The sequence below is a fragment of the Diutina rugosa genome, assembly GCF_008704595.1.
Source record: "Diutina rugosa strain CBS 613 chromosome Unknown scaffold10_size284702, whole genome shotgun sequence".
Classification (NCBI taxonomy): domain Eukaryota; kingdom Fungi; phylum Ascomycota; class Pichiomycetes; order Serinales; family Debaryomycetaceae; genus Diutina; species Diutina rugosa.
Genome location: NW_022995117.1, coordinates 83519 through 109675, shown reverse-complemented (window position 1 = coordinate 109675; position 26157 = coordinate 83519). Strand labels below are relative to the sequence as shown.

Sequence of the window (26157 nt, the reverse complement as noted above, 5' to 3'; positions counted from 1 at the left end):
CTTTATATATCGTCAACGGCATGATCATGGCGAGGCTAAAAGCACTTGGTGCATGTAGTTGTAGCACCCCACCAACGCCTTCCAGTGGCACCAGGCAGCAATGACCACCATCACGTGGAAGATCTGGTGGGAGTGGCCCCAAATATCAAACTTACCCTTGACGTGGGGGTCGTCAGTGTGAGTGAACCGCTCGGGAATTCTACCGGCGTATAAGAGAGCACCGGCAATGTAGAATGCCCCTTCGAGCAAGAGCCACTTGATTTGCGCCCGCTCCCACGCCACCGAACCGCCGTACCAGTAGATGCCACACAAGATGGGAAGCACTCCAGAAAGGCCAAATATGATAAACATAAACAGGCGGAACGGACGGTACTTGGGGGTAGAGAATTCCGGGTGGAGGGTGAGATAAGTGCAAATCAGCCCAAACACCAAAAACACGAAATTGAACCCGTTTCTGACGGTGGGCTCGGGACGGTAACTGAAGTTCATGATCGATATAAGCAGACACGTGATCAAGATGACAATGCCGAAATAGTCGAGCTGGTTACCAAACTTCAGCACTTTGTGCGAGTGGGCTTTTAAGCAGTGGAATGTCAGCAGCATGAAAAGACACCCCCAGCATGCGGCCCCAAACATGAGGAAGGTGGCTTCTTCCCACCATCCCAGGTAGGTCGGATACCGCGGCAAACCCCACTTGAGGTAGGCACACACAGCTAAAAAAGCCGTCAGTCCCGGGATCAAATGGGAGTAGATATTGCCCGTTTCGTTATGAATGTAAAGCAACAGTTTGGCACACCCCCAGTAGGAGTTGGTCAGGGGCACGTAGCCACTTTTGATGTAGTGATTATCCTGTTGCCATGGCTCCAACTGGTGGAAGAAATGGAGGGTTCGTTTGTTGGTGGTAGCGGGTGTCTCGGTGTCCACCGTGGTCGTCGCCACCGGCACGGGCCTTCTCTGTCTTGCACTCATTATGGTAAATGATCTCACAAACAGTATTTTAGGGTTCGAAGAACAAAGGAAGCTCTGTCGTAATCACGATGGGCAAAGGCTGTGATCGTTTGGAAGATATATATGGCGTATGTGCGGCGTGCACATAACTCGCGTTGCGCCTCTGGGGCCCCCAACGGCTACTATCAAAAAGCATCACCCAACAAAAGAACTATACCGAGGTCTAACTCGTGAGAGGTGCAACCGAAAATTGTAAAAGAAATTGTAGAAATTCATTGTGGTTGTATTTGAGTGAATGGAAGTGTTTCAGAAATTTACGAGGTAATTTTTGGGTTTTGCTCTCCTTTCTTTTTCACATATTGCCGAGGGCTACAACGCGATGTTTGCTAACACAGACCATCTGACAATAGGGGTACGTAAATAGGAGCGTACCACATGTAAGCACACGATTAAAATATCAGGGTTGATTAAGACATGGTCATGTTTCGTTTGTATATTTGAGTGACCCTTTTGACAAGGCCATGATGAGATGAGTAGTATACTTAGCGTTATGAGAGGAATGACGGTTTGATGGCCAGGCAGATGCCCAGGTATTGGCGTACTTTCTCGCCAATGTCGATCAGATCAGCGGCATTCTTGCGTAGTTTCTTACCAAAGATGGCCCCGGTAAAGAATAACCGCCAGTGGTCGTCAGGACAAACGCTGCCGCAGCACCGTTCAAAGTACCACTTGTTGACTGGATTATTTTGCCGCAGTCTCCACAAGAGTTCCTCAGGGTGGGCCTGGACAATGATCTTAAAGATGATATCAGCTAAGCCAGGAAGCCCCTGGTTGCGTTTGGCAATGGCAAACTTATCAAGATAGGCGACCTTCTTGCCGCCTTGAGCAGGAGTTTCCCATGTTATGATGGCAAGCCCATCGTAGTCACCCACAATCACTAACGTAGCCACCAGGGAGTCGATACGGTTAAAGTAGTTGTCAATGTCAAGCGGTTTACCAAACAGATCTTGTAGAAGGTCGACCAATTTCTGCTTATCAACAAGACCTTTGGAAAAGAGCTCGTTCAATGTGAACTCACGACCAAGCACTGAGGCATCCCAGATTTCTACCAGGACCCCGCGTTTAAGGATACTGGTACTGATTTCAGGAGTACGAAGCGAGTTCGGCGGAAGCGACAGCGAGATCACCGCTCTATCGGTGAGCACGTTATACACGATGGGGTTCATAGTATCATCGTGGACCGCCATCACTTCGGGAGTGGTGATGATGCCGGTGGTGTCGCCGTTAGCCGCTTTGAGCAACTTGTTCATAGCCTCCAAGTTCCGCAAGTGGATGTCTCTAACTTTGGGCGATAAGTGGCCAATGTACAATTCTGATTGGATTTCAGTAAGCTCCTGGGTCAAGTTGATAAACACGTGACTCGTCTGGTTCCGTTCGATACTGGGGATACCACCCTGAGGGTCCAAAAACACGAGCTTTTCAATTGATAACAAGTCATTCATCGGCTTAAGCAATGAAATCATCAGCTGGAGTACGTCGACACACGACTCAATTTGCATTTGCGATGTCAGCTTATTGTAAAAGATTGGCAGCACGATGGGGATAGCATTTTGGTATAAGGGTACCAAAAGCAGCAGCATCAGTTCATCATCGGGACACTGGATCCACCGACAATTGACGTTAAGCTCCGCCATTCGGTTCACCAATTTGGTCGCTTGACTCAAAATGTATTGCTCATTGTATTTGAACAACTTTTCCCGCACCAAATGGTCAAAGTCGAGTACCACCACTGGCAGCACGCCAAACTGCTGGAGACGACGAAACGTCTCGCCAATCCCCTTCCAACACGACTCGGGAACCTGTGAGTAGTTGATGCGGAATAAGGCAATTCTCAATGGGATCTTTTCCACCACTATCGGCTGGTCGGTATCATCGATATACTCTCCCAGTCTAATGGTGCCGAACGGCTTTGCTGCCCCTTCTAGGAAGCGGTTGACGAACAACTGACTTTGCGAATCACGGTTGCGAAGCAGATGAGGGTCCAGGGTGTCTTCAAGGGCGTAGCGGTACTTATTCAAGTAATTGCGCGCTTCGCGCTTGGTAGTGGTCAGCCGCAAGATCAGCAAGATGAGGTTGCGCTTGGCATCGGTCTCAAGCCGGTGCGTTTTAAGGTTCAGCACAAACTGCGACGTGAGGGGGCGGATGTGGTTCATGCCCGTAGGGGTCGTCGCCCGGTATTGGTTCTGTGAGTGCTAATCAGTTCATCGGAAAAAGTGCGCGTCGATGCGACGCGGGGAACCCCCCACACAGCCAGATGAAAGCATCAGATAACACGAGTAGATGGGGATAATATCAGGTACAATCCATGTCCAATGATGCAGCATCGTTGGAGGTGACATTGGAGTGTTTCCAATTGCAATTTCTCAGTCAAATTAGGGGTGCGGTGTAGGTATCAGTAGTCGTCCATATCGTCATCATCGACGGGTTCTTCAGGTTCTAACCCACCTTCATCCCTGGTAGAACTCAACTTGCGGAGCTGGTCCATCACACGAAGCACAAACGGCCTCATTTCGTTCACTTCCATGAGCGAGAGCCCCGTAAGCGTGAAATTGGACTCATTTAGCTGTTCAAGACCCTGGTTGACTTTGAGAAGACGAATATCACGAATATCCTGAAGAATCTGATGAAGCAGAGTTACCAGATCCTGTAAGTCGTCACTGGCCCGCGTGAGGTAGATCTTGGAGATTTCAAGCCAATTCGGAGGGAGTCGCGTGGAAAACTGGGGCAGCGCTTTTTCTTCTTCACACACCGACTTCAAGAGCTCTAGCGATAGCCAGGACGGCGGCACCATGCGGCACTTCTGCCTCAGCTTCAAGATAAGAGCGATCCAGAGCGGGAGCTCGACGCGTCGGTTGGCGCGTAGCAGGGGCACGCTGCCGTCGACAAGCTGCATTTTCTTCATCAGCGACTGCGGGATCACCGTCACCTTCTCGTTCTCGGCGATGAAGCGTAGCTCGCTGGGGAGAAGCGTGCTCACTTGGTGCAAAGGGACGGCCATGTCGACTCAAGCTCACTGAGCGATGCGAAACGCGACGTGAACAATGTGGCTGGACACCGATGAGACGCGGGGAAGTAAATGCTAAAATTAATTTTTACTGAAACAATTGAGACTTCTAGTGTACAAAGAAGATTATGGAAATTGTTAATATTGATTGCTGTTTCTCGCATCATGAGCTTCATTCTCAAATTAAAGGTTTCACAATCATCTAGAATTAATGTATTGAAGAGCTACTTCGCAGTGTATATGGTGTGGGTCTAAGCAGTCCGATGATATGAGCCAAATCCAGTTGGCGGGTTAGTGTTGGCGGCGTTGGTCGTATTTGAGCACTGACAGGAGCAACACCTTGAACCCCAAATCGGCATCGGCGATATCGGGGACAAACACCATCGCCAGCGGACACCGGTTGCTGGTGACACACGAGTCGTGGCCCAGCCCCAGAATCATGCGGTGTCCTAACATGACAAACTCCTTCGTCGCCTCCTCGATGCACTCAATGCACTCACTATCGAACTTCAGCGCCGGTAAATTGGTGACGGTAGTGATCTCAATGCCGACGTTCTCTGTCAGAGCCATCAAGTGGCACATCAGGTTCACTGAGCTCACTAAGCCTTTCAAGTCCGCTTCCAGTCCGTGGCGAGCATCGTAAACAAACTCGACCACATTGGCAGTAACGTTGACGAGATTCGGCTCCACTTTTAGCATTTGTCCCACACTGAATAACCCACCTTGCTTCTTGGCAATTTCCAGCCCGCCACTGATCATTTTTGCTGCTGCAAGTAACGCGTCCAGGCGTAAGTGTTTAGCTGTCGTCCCTGTGTGCTGTGCTCGACCAGTGAGCCGTACCCGTTTCCACGTAATCGCATGGCCTCCTACCACCACACCGATTTGGCGGTTATTGGTCCGCAATTGGCTGCCTCGCTCCACTTCAAGCTCAAAGTGAGCACCCAATGGATTATCCTGAAACAGACACTGGACGCCTTCACCCGAGATCGGCATATCAAGCTCAGCCCACACTGCCAGACCCATACACACCACGCCGGGAACCCTTACCCAATTGACAAGAGCGATGGGGTACTTAGGCACGACATTATTCTCTTTCAACGTACGGAGCACCTCGAGACCAGCGGCGATGCCCAACGCACCCCTCGTCTTGTCCATGTGGGAGCCAATAGCGGTGGGTGGTCCCTTGTTGCGTCCGGGAATGATGAAGAACTGATTACCCATGGTATCGACCACTGGATTGCACCCGAGCTTCTGGGTCTCCCGTACGAGCCAGCGCCGGGCTCCGGGGATGTCGGGGAGCTTCTTGGCGAGCTCGTCAAGCGTGTGCTGGAGCCGGCCTTGTTTCACAGCTAGACGGAGCGACATTGACGGTAGTTTAAATACTGAAATCAGATATAGGCCAGTGAGCACGCTGCGAGATTTTGCGGGGTCGGCACCGAGATCTGGGGCGCGCCAGGGGGAGGGGGACGACCTCTGAGTGAGACAAATAGACAGGAGAAGCAATATCCAGCGTGACCACCAGAAAAATAGATAAATTTGAGTGTTATCAAATCGATAAGATAACGGATATAGTGTTAATTGTCTCTTGGTGCCAACTTAGAAAGCCATTTTTGTTCGACTTCAGTTTCGGAAATTGCCTTTGCCATGGCGCGGCAGTGACGGGTACAGCCGCCTCCCACGAAAGGCTCCACCAGTTCACTACACCAAAGGCACACAATTTTCGCGACGACCAGCCCCGGTAAACTTAGGCCATGCGCCGCCGATTTCCCTCCAGCAACTGGAGATGTTTCGTCAGCAACGGAGCTACGACACAAAGCTCTGGGGAAAATATTGCTGAGGTTAAAGAAATATTCGGCACTGTCCACAAAGCGAGCGGAGACTATCGTCAACGGCAACGCCGCCACGGTTCCATTAGGGACACCGCTAGCGACCCGGGCGCCACCGATGTAACCGGTTATGATTCGCCAGGGCAGCCGGTTGCTGTCAACGCTGGATACGAAAGCGTGGATTACGATACGGCACACCATCGGTGCTGCTTCGAGAAAGACGAAGCGACGGCACGATGACGCCATGAGTTGACTAAACCCCTAAACGGGGCAAGAAAATCTCGTATTGCACCCGGGCTAGCAACAACCATTAAGGTACATCACGTGACGGAAAGAGGCTTATCGAACTATGAGCGGCATAGTGACGACGGCGGCACTGGGGCCTCGTCATCCCCCAGCCGTCCTTCGTCGCCCTAAACGCTTTTCCAGTTAGGTGCAGTACGGATCGGCGCCACCCATGACCGGAACGGGCACCGTAAACGCGGCCCGGGCGCTGCCGTAATCGCGGCCTCCATATCGCCGTTTTCCCCCACCTTTCTCCCCAGTGCCGTATGGCATCTACTGGCACGATGAGCTAATTCTCGCCGGAGAAAATGCTTAACTTAGCCGACCCCTGGTTGGTTCCGACGACCTGTCAGGGTTCGTATTTTTCCGTTATTGTGACCCTTCGATGTCTCTTTGTCCTGATCCAGCCATCTCCCCGGAAAAATTTATGGTTAGTAAAAATTTAGTCACTCGCATTTATGTCATGTGACCCCAAGTACCAAACCCCAAGAAAAAGCCAGCAGATGCCGTGTGCCGCCGCCCTGCACTCGAGAGATTCTTCCACCGACTCGGTAATCATTCTCCCACTGCTACTCCATCATGCATGAATGAGCCACGTGCCATCACCACATGCATATACCTGTCAGCGTTTCCCAGATCGCGCCACAGGGGGAGAGGCGGGCCCAGCATACCGTTGGTCCTATCAGTGAAAAGCCGACAACATTTGCCGGACACCAGATGAGCTGCGGTGCAAGCGAATGATCCCCTAGGTCGGCGGAAATGTGGCACGTACCCTGTACGATGAATCTGGGATAAATTTTCATAGGGGTGGCGGGAGAGTGGGGGTCGAGGCGTGGGGGCAAAAGCGTTGGCATCGGGTCTATTTCACGGTTCCTCGCAGTAGCCGACAGCTAATCTACAGTCTCACTGCCGCCTGCGGTCGATGGTAGACGCATAAGCATCATCTGATGCAGCGCATGGCCACCCTCCCGTGCAGGCGACGGGATTTTGATGCACAAACACGTAGCAGCGCCTAATTATCCGCAGATTCCATGTCGCCCTGTGCGCGTTAACACCGGATATTTTATGACACAAACTTAGTTTTGTCAACAGAAGCACCACTTCAAGCAAGATATTTGCTCATCAGATTCCCACAATCGGGGGGAACGGGGCTCGATTACCACGCACCAGCGACTGGTGACGTATAACGCCCGGCGAGAGTGATTGTTCTTACCCTAGCTCGAGTCAGCCGTCGTCGCGGATACAAGTCACATTCACGTGCGGAAAAATTCCTTTGTTAAAAGCGTCAACTCGATTGGGCGATTCCCCGTCTAAGCCCACGGGCCAGGGGGGCTCACTTGCTCGTGCGTCGTGTTCGCCGTCGCGATCTGGCCAGGACATCGATCGGATGACCATCTGTTGCAAACGCCCACTAAGACGTAACCACGCCGCCACAAAAGCTTAGTCAGTAGGGTGACTGCAGCACTGGCGGGGACGACAAGCACCGCGGTTGCTGTCTCCGCGTGATCGTCGATACTGGCGAGGCTAAGCTCTACAGATCAAGCAACGACAAGAAACAACTTCTGCTTTTGCGCCAATTTTCCTAGACCTAGTATCAGTGGTGGGATACTCAGGCAATCAGTGACGTCAGCACGAGAATATTTCCCCACCGTCGCCACATCGAGAAAGGCTGATTTGGCAAACAGAACCAAAGGTGTCACAAACGCACAAGATGCCGCGCATTAATGTCACGGCAGAATCGACACGACCTCACTATTGTCAGCAGCCCCGGCAACCGACCACGTCCATTTGCCTCGCGATTGCTGTCACTGTCCCGAGAGCAATATGTATTGGGCAGATTCCGGCAGATACCTCTCGCTCCTCTTTCCCTCCTAGGCGCCGGGGACAGTAGCCCCCTCCCCTATTAAATGTCGAGGCGGGAAGGGGAATATGTCGTCCCGGCTATTTTTAGGCGGGGGACACCTACCGTCACCCTGGCACCGGCGCCGTACACCTGACCCCAAGGCGCCTCTCCGTGCCCTCTGTGCGTGAGACGGTGCAATTGTCATGTTGCCCATCCGCATAGCGATCTATTGTGCTTGGCTTTTGGGGCTACAAGAGGAGCCATTGTTTTTTACCCTCTCGAGCCAACCCCCCAAAAAGTACAGAGTTACGAATGTCGGCAGCCGCCCCGGAACGCCCCCACAATAGCTTCGTGTGCACTTGAAATTGCCCAACCGCCGATATTTATTCCGGTTCGTGTCTCGGCCCGATCGCTGGTCACACCCTCTCCATCTTCACTGGCGCCGCCCCTGTATTGTCCCTCTGGGTCCATCTGGATCTTTGTGTCTAGCCAGATCCCCGCGATCGTCAGCAGGCACTAAACCGCGGTCTAAGTTGCCAGCAACGCTTTGTTGCCGGCGCAAATAAGGTTTACGGTTTCTCTCGTGGTAGTGTGTGGTTCGGGCCGCTGATAGCGCCTTTGTTGGGCCCTCGTAGTGCCAGTGGCATCGCGGCTATTTGCTACGCGTACAGGGTAAAAGTCTAGTATACCGGCGCAAAAATGACTTTTCTTATACCACACCCTACCTAACACCCACGGGGCTAAACACATTGCTTTCGCCCGCCAAACTTAGCTCGTCCCACGTCGTTGTTCTGTGCTACACTTGTGTCTGATTGACGTCACTTAGAAACCACCACACCCTGGCCGCCCCAGGCTGTATGAGGGCTAAACCCGTGTATGATGGCTAAACTAGTTTACCCTGGCTAAACCTAGGGTGTATAGGGGTTATCCGTAAGCGTACGATGGCTAAATCGGAAAAGCCGTGTCCGTGGTGTTGGTCTTTCTATGAAACATTTCCCGTTTTACTAATGGTTATTAGCGCACGGTGGGTGACAATACAAAGCTAAGGATATTATGATTATTAATTAGTAGTGATTACGTCAACTTAGGCTTCTTGCAGTCCTCGACATTCGTCGCCAACACCTCCTCGATCAGCCATCTCGGCGGCTTACCCGGCTCCTTCGACCCCCCGGCAACACCCAGAGAAAACTTGAGGTAGCACAAGTCGCCAAGCTCGGAGAACTTGGTGAGAATAAGGTCCAAGTCCTCCTTAGTCAATGCCAGCGACACGCACAACCGGGCCCGAGCCGAGATCAATGGCGTAGCCGGGTACGACACAATGACAATGGCAATCCCCATCAGGTACAACGACCGCAGCAACACCGGCATCTTGGCGGGCAAAAACACCAACACCGGAATCACGGGGGAGTCGTCGGCACCGTAGACGATGAAACCAAGCTTTTTGAGTCCGAGTCGCAAGTATCGCAGGTTAAAGGCGATTCTCTGCAAACGTTCCTTACCTTCACCGGGGTTGAGCTTGCCTTCAATCACCAGCAATGACAGAAGAATTTGGCCCAACACGGGGGGAGGCACGCCTTCGGCGTAGTTCTGAGTGATGTAATCAAGACGGAGACGGTCAATGATGGTCTTGTCACCGGCGATGTACCCGCCGGTGGCGCCAAATGATTTGGTGAACGTCCCCATCAACAAGTCGACCTCGTTGGGGTCCACCTGGAAGTAGTCACACACCCCACGGCCTTGAGGACCAAGGGCACCGATCGAGTGGGCCTCGTCGACGAAAAGGTAACAGCCGTACTTGTTTTTGAGCTCTATAAGCCGGGGTAAATTACACATGTTACCTTCCATCGAGTACAACCCTTCCACGGCGATGATGATCTTTTTCCAAGGGCGATGCGTCCGCGGCTGGCCCTGGGCAATCTGTTCCCTAATCCGTTTTTCTAAGTCGTCGACGTTGTTATGCTTGAATACCTTGACGCAGGCACCACTCAACCGGATCCCGAACCGGATCGACGCGTGGTTCAACTCATCGGAGATCACCAACGTGTTTTTGTCGGCGATCAGCATGAACAAGTTGGCGTTGGTACCGTACCCTTGCGAGACGATGATGGCATCTTCCTTGCCAACAAAGTTAGCGATGACGCGCTCGGTTTCCTGGTGCAAGTCGGTGGTGCCACCCTGCGAACGGGGCGAGCACAGCGACACCCCGTAGTTGTCTAAAATGTCTAGGGCGACGTCGGTGCACACCCCCTTCGACTGGGCGAAACCCAAGTAGTTGTAACTGGACAAATTGAGGCACTCGGTCAGGGTGCCGTCGTACAAGTAGCCGTAGCGGCCGTGGCGCACCCGGTTGAAGCACTTGACGAACCGGCCGGGGACGCCGTGGATGGGACGAGCAAAGCAGTCGTCGATTCTCGTCTTCATTCTCCGCACGTAGAACGATTCGAAGGCATCGTACCACGGGGCGTAGCCGTCGTGCTCAACGAGATGCCGGTAGTCCTGGGCCTTGAAGATCTTGCCGAAGAAGTCCCGTACGTGACCAATAATGATGAGGATCAAGTACGAGATGTAGGTGAGGATGTAGATGAGGATGGGGGGCTCGTCGTCGACGGGGGTGGGGAGGGGCTCGCCCAACGGGTGCTTGGACACATAGAGGTGGTCGGGGCTGGTGAGCTTCCCGTACTCGTGGTCCGCGAGCACCTCGTCGGACCGCTCATCCGGGGGTGCGTTGGGGATCTCGGCACTCAACGCCATCGTCTCCTGCTGGTGCTGTTTGGGGGGTACGCAAAAAACCAAATCGCCCAGCTGGAGGTCAATGGTTTTTTTTCAGCCGGTGCCAGAAAAGCGCGAACTGGCTACGCGTCACCCGAGGAATAGGGGTAGCGTCGGTGGCGGCTTAAGGGAAGTATAGAGCAGGGGCCGCTTTAGTAAAAATTGGACGGCGACTACTGACGTTGTGGCGTACGATTAAGATCAATGGCAATCACGAAATCGGACGAAACCGCGCCGTTTTGTGGGGCAAGGTCGGATGATGCGGGTAAATCACTCGCGAGCGGGCTTTTAAAGTCGAGGTAATCACGCACCGCGCCACGCAATCACCCGCAAGAAGACGGGAGAGGATAGACGGTGTACCAGGTTCATTGCCACAACGAGCAAAGCTCGGAAAGTCGCGATTCTAGAGTTGCTACGCTTTTGTGGTGGAGCGATCACACGAGCGCGCAGTAGTGCGAGGCTTGTCGTGGGTAAATATCCCGTCGCGGAAGTTCCTTAGATTACGTAAAAAAGAGGCACCATCCACGAGTCGTGATCCCCGATACGACATGTGTACACAGTGAGATGTGATATCTATTGTATTTGATGAATATGTAAAAAACGGTGATACTGAACGTGTTTCAGGGGAATGGTACACGTGATGATGCTAGCGAGATCAAACTCCAATGCGTTCCAGCCGGGTTTTAGGGTTAGGTCTCTTGTAGGTGGCCAGCGCCAACGCCAGCGTCGGCTCGGGCTGGTTGGCCTTCATCAGGTCCTCGTGCTCAAGCACATCTTCGGGGGTAAGCTTGATCGTTGTCGGCGGTCTCCGTAACATCAGTCTGTGAACAGATTAAAGATAATTGATCCACAGTTATAGATCCCGAAATTGGGAGGGTGGCGGGTTTTCGCACGGTAGCGCCGCGAAGCCTCTAGAACAAACCATATACCAAAAAAGTCATTGTCACATTGATGCTATATATAAGATAAAGAAGTTTACTTCCAGAACCATCCCTTGGCCTCGTCGTTGGTGGTGTTCTCTTCCACCACTTGCCAGTCGCCACCGTCGACCGGGCGTTGGCGCTTCACCGTAGTTACCGTACGCTTACCGTCAGCGTTGGTCTCCGAGCGTTCTTCAAACCATTCCATCATGTTGGTGTCGGGGTTAGTGGTGTAGCTCAGCAGCACCAGCGTCAGCACCACGCGGGGCTGGTCGTCGGTGTCGGTCTTGGCCAACTCCGTCGATGACAGCGGCCAGGTGAGCGCCAGCGACTGAGCCTTTTGCTGAGCTTGTTGCTGGGCCTGTTGCTTCACTTGGAGCCAGTTCTGTTGCTTCCACTTCAAGAGCCCTTCGTAGTGGCGGAAGAACACCCCCTTGGGACCAAGATCAATGGTATCGGCGTTGGAGTCGATGTTGGCCTCAGTCATCGCCAGCGTCAAGTCGTCTTTAGTCAAGATCGACAGCGATAACCGTTCATTCTTAAACTTCAAATAGTCGGTAGGCACCTTGGCGTTAGGGAACAAGCACCGCCACCACCCGCGCTGGTCCCACACCTGGGCGCCATCAGCCTTGACACAGGCATCGTACGCTGCCGCCAGCGGGCCGTTCTTGGCCCAAAGACCAAAGGGAGATCTGCCAGCACCACCAAACACATCGGCAGAGGAAAACACACTGTCCAACGTCGACTCAAGCGTGTCAAACACCCCTTGGTGCATGATACTACCGATGGCGCCAAAGGGGCCCTGGAGCTCCAGCGTCGGGCCCTTGCCGTTGAAAAACGCATCGAACTTGTCGCGGAAGTCCTTCAATTGGGCGCTCTCCTCCTGGGAAAGGTCGGTAAGCCAGTCCTTCAGCCGCTCTCTCACTTTGTCGTTGTAGTCAAACACGATGTCCCGGAGAAGGTTGGCGACATTGCCGGCAAGCGCCGTCAGCGAGTCCTTGATGTCGTGGATGTTGGAGTAGAGATCATCTAACTCCTGTTGGCGGGAGGATTTATCGGAGTCGTCAGCCGAACCCATGGGTAAGAGCGATTTGCTTGAACACCACGAGGGGTCAGGGGGGGGGCGTATATAAAGGGCATGATCGAATCTGTGCGCCTACTGTGTGCAGGACAGTATCTATGATGGCTGCAAGTCGCCACCGTACGATCCCGTTCTCTCACCTTCTACGAACTACTTCTTCCCGAAAATGGGAAATAGCATCAGTAACACTTTGTTTGATTTCGATATAGTTTCGATATAGTTTCGATAGAGAAGGTCTACTCTAAAATCTGGCGGCGGGGGAGTTCAAGTGGCCACCACCATCGATAAACAAGACGATCCCGTTGATGTACGCCGACTGCTTGGCACACAAGAAGAGAGTAGCCGCCTGGATGTCCGAGGGTTCACCCAAACGACCACGGGGGTTGGTTTCAATCATGATCTCACCAATGGCATCCAACAACCCGTTAGACATCTTGGTGGGGAAGAAACCGGGAGCCAACGAGTTCACGTTGATGTTACGAGGACCCAATTGCACGGCAAGGTTCTTACCCATGTGGGCGACACCGGCCTTCGACGCCATGTAGCCATAGGTGTTGGACATACCACTGGTGCCGACAGAAGCCACCGAGGACATGATCAACACTCTCAGGGGGTCTTCCTTGGTCCCCGCAGCTTCCAACAAGGGAGTGAAAAGCTGGATCAGGTGGAACACCAGCGTCACGTTAAGCGTCAACACTTTTTCAATGGCAGAAGTTGGGTGGGTTTCAAGATCCTCACCCCAGGTGGCACCGGCGTTGGCAATCAAGATGTCGACCTTGTCGACGTGCTTGCTGGCCTCGTCGAAGAACGCTTGCGCTTGTTCGGGCTTAGCAAGGTCAGCAGGAATCGAAATAACCTTCACTTGTTTACCAGCTTTTTGAGTGATGCCTTCGAGGTACTTTTTGGCTTCTTCACAGGCCTTGGCCTTTCTCAGGGTGATGATAACCGTGGAGGCGCCATTGAGAGCTAACACCTCAGCACAGTTGAGGCCGAGACCTCTGGTGCCGCCGGTGATGACGGCAACTTTGCCGTTGACGTTGAAATCGACCATTGTGTAGGGGTAGTGGTGTGGTGGCAAGAGTGCCTTTATAGGTAACCCCTGGACTCAGTTAGGCCGAGGTCCTCTGCGCTGTGTGCAGGCCATCGGCCACTTGTGGGGTAAAATTTACCGATGGCGGGGGTACTTCAACGCCGAATTCCCCAACAAATAGGTGAATCAAAAGACTCGGGGCAGTTGTAACACTTGAATTGAGACTCCACTGTTGGCATCTGGGGATTATTTCTTTGTTAATCGCCCTCTTGCTCGTAGTATTTCATCTTTGTGGGGAGAGTAGTAGGCTCTGTGCCCAGCCTTTTTTTCGCTGCTCCGGGATCTTTCCCGAAAAGGATGAACTCCGATAACGGATTTGGTAGGGGGAGGGGAGGGCCAATGCTGTTTAGTAACCACTCAAGTCTGGCCCTCGGATACCGGAAATTTTTATAAAACCGGAAAGGTCTAGACAATTGAACATACCCTCCATCCATTGTAAACAATGGATCAACAGAGTTCAGCCTTAGCATCATATTGACTCTCAAATACATTGTCGATCATCATGTCAAATCTATAAATCTGTAAAATATTTGTGTTTTGCAGAAACGTCCCTAGATTATACAATCTTTGTAGTCGATGGGTTGAAGAGTTTTGTGTAACCTGCCACGACCCCAATTCTATCATCTATGGTGACTTTCGATTCGAAACGTGGCTACCTCTCCTCAAGGCTATGGTCTGACCTTCGTCGGCATGGTGATTTGTACATGAACACCACAGAAAATGTCGAAACGCGTAACAGAGATGGTTGGGATAAGCTTGGATGTAGTGATACACAGATAAGCTCGGGAATTGGGCACAAACTTTAGATGTCTTCATCTTCCTGGAGATTTGCGATACTATCAGCTAATGTTGTCCCATGCCAGATTTAGAACCGCCCCATATTCTCGTACACAATAATGTAAACGCAATTGTTGATGCTTGCGAATTTGTGATCCATATGGATTTGTGCTTCATACATATATTTGTGATCGCAACCAATTATTTCTTAGTATTGTCAGCCAATTGTGGCACAAAATGTCCGAGTGAAATTACTGTCGTGGTTATTCGGCGATAAATCTCGATTCTAGATAGTAGCACAAAAATACCGACATTTTGTGCAGAAAGTCAACGGGTTCAACCTGCCTCAGACGAAAACCTTTTTGTACGTAAAAATTTTGCATGCCAGCAACTCACCCACAGAGATTGTCTGTCGGCACTCCCTTTTTCCATAAATGCCTATCTCACGCTGTCGGCTGCCAAAATTAGCCAACCTAATTACCAAGCCACGATGGTCTCAATGTCGGTGTCGAGCAATTTCGCGAGTTTCACTTCACTGTTGTCGTAGTCGAAAGCCACGTACAAGTTACTCAACACTGTCGTCCCCAATAGATTCAAATTGAATATCAGCGAGTCCCCTGCCCCTAAGTAACACTGATTGGAGCCGGACGGCTGCCATATGAAGGTGCTGAAAGGTATCTCGTAAGTCAGATCTCCCAAGGTTATCAGAAACAGTCTATCAGGGGGCTGATTGCAGGGCATTACATAATATCCACTGTCTTGCCGAGTGGCATTGAACAATGGTGCCAACTGGTTCAAAAACTTTGTGGGGAAAAACGACACTTCGGTGCCTGTGTCGACGAGGAATGTGTTGAAGGTGGTAGCGTTCGTGTCAACGTAAACGTCATTTCCGTTAATTGTCATCTTTTCCAAAGGAAAATCCCACAGACTACCGGTGGAAGTATGGCTCTCCCAATGTGAGCCCACTTTAGATTGATCCACTCCTCCAAAAATAAGTTTGCCTTTGTTTGCAGAGTGGCGATAATAAATCGACGCTACCGTCAGTCGTATTTTGCCCGCTGTTTTCAAAGCATATGGCAATGTATCGTACGATATGTCGTTCTTCTTTGACAAGCCAAAGACACCCACATTATTTGCTCCAGCATCGGGATTGTCGACCACTCCAAAGCGAAACTTCTCCAATGACACGTTATCAAGTGAAATTGTGTCCTCAGCATAATATCCTTGAACTGCTGAGTTGACGTAGGTGGTCTGGTACTCCTGGTTGAGGTTAACAAGCGAAGTAGACGCATTCGCCCAACCGTCGTAATCAGGTAACCACGCTTCGGGCGATCCACTATCGGCAATCGGCGTAAACTGCTTCTGCTGTGAGCCAATGGTTATGTTCATCAACCACTTCCCATAGTAATTGCTTAATTCTGAGGTGACATATCCGGTACTCGAGTTGGTCTGCAAATACGATGGCGTTTGAAATGATGGCGCCACCGGTAGCGCTGCTGCCAAAGTCAAGAAAAGGAATTGATAAACCATGATTGAATTCGTTGATTGCAACCTTCACTCAGTTGTAACTTCATCTTTTTATATTTGTAGTTGAGATTGCCAGCTCTCTCATCTCTCCATCAATTGATGTACAATCTTTCATTGTGTCAAACAATGAGTATCAGCACCATTGCAATTGGAAGCCAGCAGACCTCGATGGTCCAGCCCCACCAAATCCAGTCGATTTGTAGATTACTGTAGTGTCATGGAGTCAATCACTTCAGGGATCCTTAATTTCGGGTACCTATCAATGTCAAAGCCACTTCATGAGCAATGGATCGGCAACGCGTCGCCCTGAATTGATCTATACTGTCCCATCGATTCGCTGGCAACAGAAAGACATGCACTCGCCGCCGCATTGTTTGTGTTTCATTGATCGCTGCGCGACGTAGGCAATGTTTATAAACATGGCTGGTTGCAAGCCGACCATATTGACAAGGCAACTGCAATCTCCTGTACTTCCAATATCAGCATTTCGCTGGATAAATTGAATTTTCAGCTATATGAAAAAACTAACCAATCGAGAGTTACGCCTCTAACGTTTGTTGAGAAGTTCATAAAGGTCAACTATGATGAAGCGATAATATCAGGGATGTTGGCGACGATAGAATCACTGGAAGGTGATTTCTATCGACGTTGTTTGTACTGCAAATCTTCGAAACTAATTATCCACTGAAATTTTGCTTCAATGGCGCATCTGGTAGTCAAATGCTAGTGCTGGACGTTATGAAGGTTATGACGTCATAGGGCTGCATTTTTATAAAACTGATCTTTGGTTTCAAAGACTCAATTTCGTGAACTTGGTTGACACACGACGAATTATCTATTTTGTGCAACGCACGACCATTAAAGCTAAAGTTGTGCCAATCTTCACAAATTGTTCATAACCTTCAATGATAATTGCAAGGGCGTCTACAGTACTAGTCGGTTATATTATATATTTTGGCAGCGGGGCTGCCGTAGTCGTTACTGTCATTAAATTACTCCACTCGTCTCAAATTAAATACCAACTGCATCCCCATCGCCAACGGGTTGGCAATGCAGAAACACAACTGGTGGGGGCTCAACAACCGGATCCCCTTACCGGAGATCACTTGCATTAACTTGTTGGTACCCCCAGAGACGTGGCTGATCAGCCACACCTCGATCAGCTCGTCACACACCACAAATAATTTATCTTCTTCAAACGCGACCGCAGTGGCTTTATGATGGAAGTTGATCATCGTGCCTCGCGATACCACCCCCTTCTTATCGGTGAAAACAGCCCCCGTGGCGTAGACAAGTAAGAACTCCATGTTATTGCGGAGCTTGTACATGCCGAGGGGCTCAATGTTTGTCTTTTGCGTCATTCGCCTCACTGCGTCCATCGTCTGTTCCACGGCGGCTCGGTTAGCCACTTTCAGCCCCACCTGTGGCACCACGGGCACCAGACGGGCTTTCAAATCGTCCAAGAACATCACTTCGACACCCTTAGTGGTGTGGATGGCAAAAGTGGTATTGAAAAGCGTCATCCCCAAGCACTCGGCCTGGACGTAAAACTTCTTCACCTCACGGAAACGACTGAACACCCCTCCCGAGTCCACCTCAGGTACCAATGCTTTGAACAGGAACAGGTTGTTCAGCTTGTGTTTGGCGTAGAAAAGCATGGTCATATCACGGTGTTTACCCATCGAGAAGAACGCCACGGGGTCGTTCAGCACCTTAACGGCGGTGACCACGTGAGTACTGCCCTCCCCGTGGTAGGCGTTAAGCACCAGGCGAAGTGTATAGTAGCGCAACTGCTTATTCGAAAGCACAAGCATGATCCCTTGGCCTACGGCCACGTGGATACGGGTGACGGGGCCCAGGACAAAGACTCGCCGCCAGCGGCCGCGGTAGTCCCAGGCGTAGATCCCCGTGTGGGTGCCCACAAAACAGTAGGCAGCACCATTGAATATGAACTGTTCTGCGCAATACACTTTGGCAAAGCACAAGTGGTGGTGGGCCAGCTCCAACAGGTAAATGTCTTGTGGGGGTTTGACGCCAAACGTAATAAGCTTAGCCTGAGCGTCAGCGGCGATGGCGTAAATAGGGTCACCGGGAGCACACACCGGAAGCTTAATGATCTTTTTTGAAGCTTCATAGGCGAATTGAGTGAGGGAGACGCCATCCACCGCATAGGGGTCAGTCTTCAAACGACGTCCACAAAGATCAGTGCGTGCTTCAATAAACACTTTGATCCAATCAGCACGACCTTGTTCCGTCTTGGAGAAGAAGGTGTAGGCGTGGTGCTTACCCCAACCAGCGTAACGCACTTTAAACGGGTATGTCAGTGGTTCTTCCTCCTCAGGTGGAGCGGTGGGATTCGTGATGAGGGGAGCCAGCGTCTCTCTTTCTTCCATGAGCATCTGTTCAATAGGGATGGGAGTCTCAATCACTTCGTATTTACCGCGGCCGTTACGCTTGGTGATGAGGAAATAGTTGTCTAAAAGGATCAAATGGACCACACTCAGATTAATTCGTAAGTCACCTTTTTTGAACATCTCGCCTCTATAATACAATTTGCGGTGGTCCAGGTCGAGGTTCAAATTACGGGGTTTGACGACGGTACGCCATTCAAGCACACCAACAAGCTTGCTTACCCCGTGACGGTTATCAGCAAGCCGTTTGCGGTCATTGACGGCACGGGCAACGTTTTTGATGGCGGAAATGGCCAGGTCAAACAGCAGCAGTTCCAGCTCGTCGAAGTACTTCTGGACGTCAGCTAACTGAAGGGGGAGGTGCTGGTATCTCAGGTTAAACGTCAGCAAAAAAAGCAACAGCCCGTTGACTCTGAGCTTCTTCACTTCCTCGAGACTATTGACGTTTTCGTCGATCCATTGAATCACTTCCGGGCGAGCTAAGATGTCCTGAATCGCCGGCAATGTCAGCATATACGTAAGCAACGGCTGCTTGATCGTGTGGGACCACTGGCGGTATAACTGGTTGATATCGCCGATGGAGCGAATGAATTTTCCCTCATCGATAAGCACTTTGATCAATGGAGCAAATAAAAGGGTCTCATGGGCCTCCACGAGAGCGTGGACCAGATTATACACTTCATTCTCAATCTGGCGGATCTGGTCGGGACGGGCTTCAGGGACTAATCTGATCGCTGCCTTAAAGAACTGACGACACACGTGTTCCAAGAAGCACCGGCCTCGCTGGATAAACTTCTGTTCCAGGCGGAAAAGGTCAAAGATAAGCAGCTGTTTCTTCAGTTCCTGGCGGTCAATTTGTTTCAACTCGTCCACAGTCAATTGCCAGTACAGGGCCCAGTCATCACCCAACACAAGTGTAGTGGGATCAGCGCTCGCCAACCGGTGCTGGTGGTCCAATTTCCAGTTCATCGTACACTGAGGAGCATAGCAGTGAAGAGGGCCTTCGTGCGAAGTACCGTAACACGGAGCTAACTCAGGGAACACACCAGACACGGGGACACCGTCAACAATGGCCACAGTAGCATCGTCCTCAATAATCACGATCGCTTGTTGGAGGGCTAACAGGGCGATGATGGCATCGACGTTGCGCCAGATAATCTCCATCGAAAGATCGGGGCAGTGGAACAGCGCCACCTTCATGATTGCCACTCTGAACTCCTTAAGCGGGATCTCGGACTCGTGGAGCCACAGCTTAAGCCGCAGGCACCAGTGGTAGACGTTGTTGAGGCGCCACACGTCGTGGATCTCCAGAAAGTGTTGCAGCATGAGCACCAGCGCCGTGAACGGCAAATGCGGTAAATCTAGGGGAAGCGGGGGGAGCTTCTCCTCTAGCCGAGCTCTCAGCACAATCAGCAGCGCTAGCAGCAGCGACAGCCCCACGCGGTGGGACATGATCGGTTGGGGCAACTGGGGCATCATTGGCGGCGGGCGCGACCGGCGCAGCGTCTGGCGCTGGGGGATCTCTGGTAAGAGCAGGTAATCAAAGCTATTACGCTCCGTATCGGGCAGAGGCAAGGGGAGGGCCAGCTCGTCATCAGTCATCAGGTCCAAGATATTATACAGGTCGCCGCTATAGGCGTAGGGAGGGACAATGGCTGGAGGAGGCGCGTAGTAGTGTTCTGTCGGCGGCAGCATCATCGTCTGGTTGGGACTAGGAATGGGCGAGTACTGGAGGCGGTGCGGCAGCGGTAAGGGGAACATCAGCAGCGCAAGCAGCATCTGGCGCTGCTGGACGTCGTACGGCGGTCGCGGCGGTATTTCCGGCGGCGTGGACACCATCATCGACTGTCTAAACTCGAGCGACAGCGATGTCGACGGGCGCGGCGGGAGGTGTGGTCGCGGCGGCACCTCGGGCCGTTTGGCGACCGCTTCTGGGTGGTCAAAAGTAGGGTAAACTCCGAGCCCCGGCAACTGGTCATTAGAATAGTTGGGGGCGTCGAGAGGGCTGGAGAACCCCAGCGTGTGTTTGGGTATATCGGGGGAGCGGTCTTCGTCGGAGTAGCCGTCGTGAGTGTCGGAAGTGCCGTAAGTGTCGGGAGTGCCGTAGCCGATCTCGTCGTTCTGCTCGGGGCTAGAGTAAGCGCCACCATCAGGGCGCTCCAGCAGCGCACCGCTTGAATGGGAGTGGGGCACTTGCTCCAGCAGCGTGGCGCTGGCGTAGGAAGCGTACAGCGAGTACAGTAGTGTCAGGTGGTGGCGGTTCATTTTCGCCAGGTAATCACCGTAATGAGTGGCGTTGCGGTGGTCGGCGCTGGGGGGAGAGTTCTCTACCACAAGTTCTAGCACCACATCCTGCGTGGGGTAGGGTGCTAGCGGCGCCGCCGGCGCCGGCGTGGGTGTTGACGGTTCCGTGGGCACAAGCACCAGGGGCAGTGATTGCGACACCGTGAGCGGGAGCCGCAGCAGCAGAAGCCCCAGCAGAAGACCCATGAACTGGCGCTGGCGGTCACGATATCGTGTCGGGGTGATGTGGTAGTGGTCGATTGATTTTGGTCCCATCGGCTTTGGCGGCAGCAGCGCCGGCCCCGAGGGTGCCGACGCCGCCGTCGGTGTTGGTGACGGGGGCACGGGCAGGGAGCCAAACAGGTAGCGGCGACACAACCGGTCCGGCTGGTCGTCGCCGAGCTCGGGCGGCGGCTTCCTTGAGAGTCGCTTCGAGCTCATGTGGAGGGCCATTGTCTCTCCGCGGCGCGAAAAGCGCCCCACGCGCGGCCGGTGGTGGCAGCCAGCAGTAGCAGCACGATAGTGAAACCAGGTAGTTTCCATCGGCAATTGTCTTCTCTATCTACGCCTACTTTTGTAACCTGCCACCACTTTCAATCGGTGGCGGCTTACCACTGAATACGCTACTTATCGCGAGGCGCACCGCCAACGGTGATCGCGGCTCACGTCTAGGGATAACTAGGGTGGGACCAGGCGTAGGCAAACAGCATCAGGCAAGGTGTGCATCACTGTGTGGGGCATGGTAGCCCACTCTCTACAGCCGTTTTTGCGTTTACCCTGATCCCGCCCCTTGACGGTGTTGCTTTGATCGGCGGCGCCCTTTGGCGATAATCAGTAAAGCCACTTTTAGCCAGGCACCGCGGCGCCACTGTCGGCAACAACAAATAGAGAGGGGTATGGGAGAGAAAAAAAAAATTTGCTGGCGGGTCGCGGCATATGGAGGGTCCGCTAATCGTGTCGATCGAAGCCTCACAGGCGTCCAGGCGCCCACAACATAGAGATTAGTGATAGTAAATCAGGCTAAACGATGGTTTTCGATGTGGTGCAAAATAGTGATCGTCACCACGCAACCGCGGGCGTCTGGGCCGCTCGGGTCCAGACTGTGGTGGCAGGGTGTCATACCGGCACGCGCCCAGTGACGGTTGGGGGCGTGGGGCGGCAGCAATATATCCAGCCAGCTACCTTTGGCTGGCACAACGTCACCTAGCATTAGGAGAGGGCCATCAGGCACTTTCGCAAACCAGCTACAAAACCGAATCGGGTTATAATAGCATTCCTGGTTAAAACGTCGCAGCTGGAAGTTGCTGGGGAAGGCAATAGGTTAGCTCTATTTTGTGCTCACCAGGTAAATGTCGTAGGCCGTAATTGGACTGAGGAAAGAAATGTCTGCCAAGATAGATTTCAGAAAATAATTGTCTTAACTTGTAGTCTAATAGCTGGTAGCTCCCAGTTTGTCGTTGCGATGACTGGTACATACGCTTTATTGTTTCAAAACAAAATTGATCAAAGCACATTGTCTATCTGGTCTAGTTGATTGATTGATGAAGGATTGTAGGACTCTGGTTGAACGTTTTCATGACTTCCATGTTCTTTGACATCGATTTGTGTAGAATCATTCTCACTCGAGATCATTGCTGGCTACACGCGCCAAATATTCTACCAGACGCGTACTATGGCCTACTCGAATAAGGTGAACGAATTGGTGGCCGCCGGGTCTAAGGCGTACTCGGAAAAGGACTACGACACCGCCAGTGACAAGTACGGTGACGCCTGTGCCGAGTTTCACGAAGAATCTGGCAAGGATGACCCCGATCTCCTCTACCTTTACGGTAAAGCCCTTTACCAAGCGGCGGTAGCTTCGGCGGGGGTGTTTGGTGGCGAAGTCAATAATGCTGCCAATGAAGAAGAAGACAACCAAGCCGAAGGCAATGACGACAACGACGGTGCTTTCCAATTGGAGGCGCCGATGGCCGATGGCGAAGAGGTCCCTGATGCACCTGCTGCTGAAGAAGAAGATGGCGACAAAGATGAGGACAAAAAGGAAGAACAAGGCGAAGAACAAAGTGACAATAACGACAATGACACTCAAATTGCCTCTGGAGGTAATTCCCTCTTCGAAGAAGCGTGGGATGTCCTTGAACTGGCAAGGGCCCTCTGGCAAGACCAATACGACGAACACCCCGACAACAAGGAAGTGCTTGAAAAGCTTGCTGAAGTGTACGATCTTTTGGGTGAAGTGGGTCTTGAAGCGGAGAACTTTGAACAACTGGCTAGCGACCTCAAGCAGAGTCTTGCCCTTCGCCAAAAGATTTGTGGCGATGACACGTCGAACAAGCTTTTGGTTGAGTCCAACTACAAGATCGCTCTCAGTGAAGAGTATTGTGGCAACCGTGAGCTGGCAATCAAGTACCTCAACACTGCTATTGATCTTTTAACGAAACAAGACGCCGATGGCGATGATGCCAAGGCTGACAAGGAAGCTCTTTTACTGGATTTGCGGGATAAGCTTGAAGAGATCAAGCGTGATCAAACCGACACTGAAGCCGAGCAAATGGCTCAACTTAAGGGGCTCATTGGCAGTGCTTTTGGTGCTACCCCAGAAGGACTGCTGTCGGCCACCACTAAACCCGCTCCCGCTGCGGTGAACGATTTGACCTCTATGGTGAAAAAGCGAAAAGCCCCCAAGGACGATAAGTCGGCTAAACGCTCCAAGCCTATTTCCAAGTAACGACAAATTATGACATCAAACTATTAAGTACTCAATTGTAGCAAGTCTTCGGGTTTCAAAGTGAATATATCGCCTGTAATTCGTACCATAAGGCCTGATACGAGTTGCCCTAGAGAAATTGATCAGTTTGATGGCAGATTATGATGGCGATAATATGGCTGTCTCAAGTGACTCTTGTACAGTCGCGTATGGCAACGAACATACGCGTCTTTATAGACATAATGCCTCAAGGGCTTCAAAAATAAATCTAACTTATACTAGTACAATAATTCTCTTTTCATCACTCGAAGATAATTCCTAATTTCATCTCTCGCGTGCTATTATTGTCCATATGTACTTCCACACTGGATCCGTAATCTTCGCACTTCATGACGACCTCCACCAAGAACGATGCCATGGAGGTAGACACTCCCGTGCCTCAAACTGAGACGACGGGGCTGCAGACGGAAACCCCCGCTCCCCAAGGCGAAGCCCCTGCCCCTGAAAAGTCAGCCGTCGACATCTCCGACGACGATGACGAGTACAACCAAGCCATGTCCCTCCCCATATCCAAGATTAAGCGCATCTTCAAGATGGACTCCGACTACAACATGGCGTCCCAGACCGCTGTATACGCTACTGGTGTGGCCACGGAAATGTTTATTCAATACTTTACCGAACAGGCAGCCCTTCTAGCGAAGATGGACAAGCGAAAGAAGATCCAATATAAGGACTTCGCCCAAGCGGTGGCTACCCATGATAACTTGGCATTCTTGGCCGATATTGTTCCCAAGACTCACCCTATTGGTGACTTGGTGAAGCAGAAGAAGGTGAGAGCTACCAACTTAGTGGAAACTGCTGAGGTTTCAGAGGAAGCTGTTGCAGTGGAAGCGGTGGCAGTGGAATCGGCGGCTCCCGTTCTCCCAAAGGGGCAATCCACGTTACCTTTTGAAACCGCCAGTGCTCCTGCCCCTTTCAAAAAAGCTGGCCTTTCCGATTTGATTGGATGAAATGAAATAAAACTGGGTTTCCTGAGGAATATTTATGGTAATAAATAATAATAATCTTAATTTTGGACAACGCAGAGCTCTCCAAAGATGGGTGTGATGATGAAGTATACGGGTACGTGTCATCTACATAAATTATCTAGTGTATGTGTTGCGTGTAATTGCTTAGGTGATCATTAATTCGGTTGGTGGTCTATAAACATTCGTGTGCATGTAGTCGTCCACAGTGTATCCTGCCCACAACAGTATATGCTAATAATGCTGGTTGGTGGTGTCATCTTTGGCGCTTGCGGCCACCCTCGTCAAAGCCGTGCCGCTTGATATTGTGCATCAGCTGGTTATTGCTCATGATGTCGTTATCGTCAGTGTAAATACGTCGCTTAGGATACTTGTAGGGGAGACCTTCAAAGCAGTTCTTCATCGGAAGGGGAGCTTCGTGGAAATAAGGGTGGTTGAGTGCCTGTTCGGCAGTGAGCCGGGCCAGCGGCTCATACTCAAGAAGACCCTTGAGAAGAAGAAGACATTGCTTATTGGTGCCGCCAATAAGCTTATACCAATTAACCAACATGGGAGGGTGAACGGTGGTGAGCAGTTGTTGGAAAGTTGGGTATTCGGGATACTTGGTTAGCAGCGGCCACGTCTTCGGAGTGGGGGTGCCAAGAATATCGACGATCTTCTGGAATTGATTCTTTTGGAATGGCACCAGCTTTTTATTATTCATGTCAAACTTCGCTTCCTCACCCTTGAAGATTGGGCGCAACAGCATGAGCTCAGCAAGAATACACCCCACTGCCCATAAATCAATTACCGGGGTGTAATGGCGTGCTCCTAATAAAAGCTCGGGAGCCCGGTACCAAATCGTCACCACCACTTTGTCACCAGTGTAGAGACTCTGTAAGGGATTGTTGAACTTTCTTGCAAGCCCCAAATCACCGATTTTCACCACTCCCAGCAGCGACACCATGATATTTGCTGGCTTGAGGTCTCGATGGAAGATCCAGTTTCGATGGAGATACGTCACCCCTTGGAGAATTTGCCACACAATCAGTTTAATGGTAGCTGGCGGAATATCCTTGGTGGGATGACTGTGATAGTGAATGATCTGTAACAAATCGTGTTCACAGAACTCGAAGATCATACAGATACTCTTGTTTTCCAACACAATGTCCACCAACTTAGTAATGTTCTCATGAGACAATTCACGACACAACAGCATCTCGCGAATTGCCAGCTGGGAGATCCCGGTGTAATGGGTCACCTCATTCCCATTGATGTCATGGTGAGTCTTAGGGTTGTCCAGCTTGAACTTTTTGATGGCAAAATACTCCGGTTTGTCGTCGTCGATATCATCGTCTTTATCGTGCTTGATCCGAGCCTTATAAACTTTCCCGTAAGTACCGGCGGCAATGTAGCCAATGATGTGGTAGCGCAAGAGAACCAGCTCTCGTGTCAAGTCCCGTCGGTGCTTGTAGGGCCCAATGGAGAGGATTGAGCTCAGAGCCATCTCGCCGCGAGCCACTACCGTCCGCGGCGATGAAGTTGTGCGACTGGGCTCGGCTGCCACGCCCGGCGGCGTGACGTAATTTAGAGATGAACTACGAATGTGTAGGTTTCGATTG

The 26157-nt window shown here is 51.5% G+C and overlaps 12 protein-coding genes across 12 annotated transcripts; 2 read left to right on the top strand and 10 right to left on the bottom strand. All coding sequences in view use genetic code 12, as the record gives it.

Moving 5' to 3' along the window:
* Nucleotides 1-24: 24 nt before the first annotated feature.
* On the bottom strand, nt 25-969 carry DIURU_002380 (PAQR-type receptor; the record flags this gene model as incomplete). The annotated part of the gene is made up of 1 exon (XM_034155025.1): nt 25-969. The coding sequence occupies one exon, from the start codon at nt 967-969 to the stop codon at nt 25-27; it is 945 nt and encodes a 314-aa protein (XP_034012796.1).
* A 527-nt stretch (nt 970-1496) lies between these two features.
* On the bottom strand, nt 1497-3161 carry ARG2 (acetyl-CoA:L-glutamate N-acetyltransferase; the record flags this gene model as incomplete). Its single annotated transcript, XM_034155023.1, has 1 exon — nt 1497-3161. The coding sequence occupies one exon, from the start codon at nt 3159-3161 to the stop codon at nt 1497-1499; it is 1665 nt and encodes a 554-aa protein (XP_034012795.1).
* A 239-nt stretch (nt 3162-3400) lies between these two features.
* On the bottom strand, nt 3401-4006 carry PSF2 (DNA replication protein; the record flags this gene model as incomplete). Its single annotated transcript, XM_034155022.1, has 1 exon — nt 3401-4006. The coding sequence occupies one exon, from the start codon at nt 4004-4006 to the stop codon at nt 3401-3403; it is 606 nt and encodes a 201-aa protein (XP_034012794.1).
* A 297-nt stretch (nt 4007-4303) lies between these two features.
* DIURU_002377 (uncharacterized protein) lies at nt 4304-5377 on the bottom strand (the record flags this gene model as incomplete). Its single annotated transcript, XM_034155021.1, has 1 exon — nt 4304-5377. The coding sequence occupies one exon, from the start codon at nt 5375-5377 to the stop codon at nt 4304-4306; it is 1074 nt and encodes a 357-aa protein (XP_034012793.1).
* Nucleotides 5378-9040: 3663 nt separating this feature from the next.
* LCB2 (serine C-palmitoyltransferase) lies at nt 9041-10717 on the bottom strand (the record flags this gene model as incomplete). Its single annotated transcript, XM_034155020.1, has 1 exon — nt 9041-10717. The coding sequence occupies one exon, from the start codon at nt 10715-10717 to the stop codon at nt 9041-9043; it is 1677 nt and encodes a 558-aa protein (XP_034012792.1).
* A 993-nt stretch (nt 10718-11710) lies between these two features.
* Nucleotides 11711-12733, bottom strand: DIURU_002375 (uncharacterized protein; the record flags this gene model as incomplete). Its single annotated transcript, XM_034155019.1, has 1 exon — nt 11711-12733. The coding sequence occupies one exon, from the start codon at nt 12731-12733 to the stop codon at nt 11711-11713; it is 1023 nt and encodes a 340-aa protein (XP_034012791.1).
* A 244-nt stretch (nt 12734-12977) lies between these two features.
* Nucleotides 12978-13787, bottom strand: DIURU_002374 (uncharacterized protein; the record flags this gene model as incomplete). Its single annotated transcript, XM_034155018.1, has 1 exon — nt 12978-13787. One exon carries the CDS (start codon nt 13785-13787, stop codon nt 12978-12980), a length of 810 nt encoding a protein of 269 aa, XP_034012790.1.
* A 1293-nt stretch (nt 13788-15080) lies between these two features.
* On the bottom strand, nt 15081-16133 carry DIURU_002373 (uncharacterized protein; the record flags this gene model as incomplete). Its single annotated transcript, XM_034155017.1, has 1 exon — nt 15081-16133. One exon carries the CDS (start codon nt 16131-16133, stop codon nt 15081-15083), a length of 1053 nt encoding a protein of 350 aa, XP_034012789.1.
* A 989-nt stretch (nt 16134-17122) lies between these two features.
* On the bottom strand, nt 17123-21100 carry TUS1 (Rho family guanine nucleotide exchange factor; the record flags this gene model as incomplete). The annotated part of the gene is made up of 1 exon (XM_034155016.1): nt 17123-21100. The coding sequence occupies one exon, from the start codon at nt 21098-21100 to the stop codon at nt 17123-17125; it is 3978 nt and encodes a 1325-aa protein (XP_034012788.1).
* Nucleotides 21101-22496: 1396 nt separating this feature from the next.
* Nucleotides 22497-23552, top strand: DIURU_002371 (uncharacterized protein; the record flags this gene model as incomplete). The annotated part of the gene is made up of 1 exon (XM_034155015.1): nt 22497-23552. The coding sequence occupies one exon, from the start codon at nt 22497-22499 to the stop codon at nt 23550-23552; it is 1056 nt and encodes a 351-aa protein (XP_034012787.1).
* A 368-nt stretch (nt 23553-23920) lies between these two features.
* On the top strand, nt 23921-24541 carry HFL1 (DNA polymerase epsilon noncatalytic subunit; the record flags this gene model as incomplete). The annotated part of the gene is made up of 1 exon (XM_034155014.1): nt 23921-24541. One exon carries the CDS (start codon nt 23921-23923, stop codon nt 24539-24541), a length of 621 nt encoding a protein of 206 aa, XP_034012786.1.
* Nucleotides 24542-24812: 271 nt separating this feature from the next.
* SSN3 (cyclin-dependent serine/threonine protein kinase) lies at nt 24813-26042 on the bottom strand (the record flags this gene model as incomplete). The annotated part of the gene is made up of 1 exon (XM_034155012.1): nt 24813-26042. The coding sequence occupies one exon, from the start codon at nt 26040-26042 to the stop codon at nt 24813-24815; it is 1230 nt and encodes a 409-aa protein (XP_034012785.1).
* Between the last annotated feature and the right edge of the window lie 115 nt (nt 26043-26157).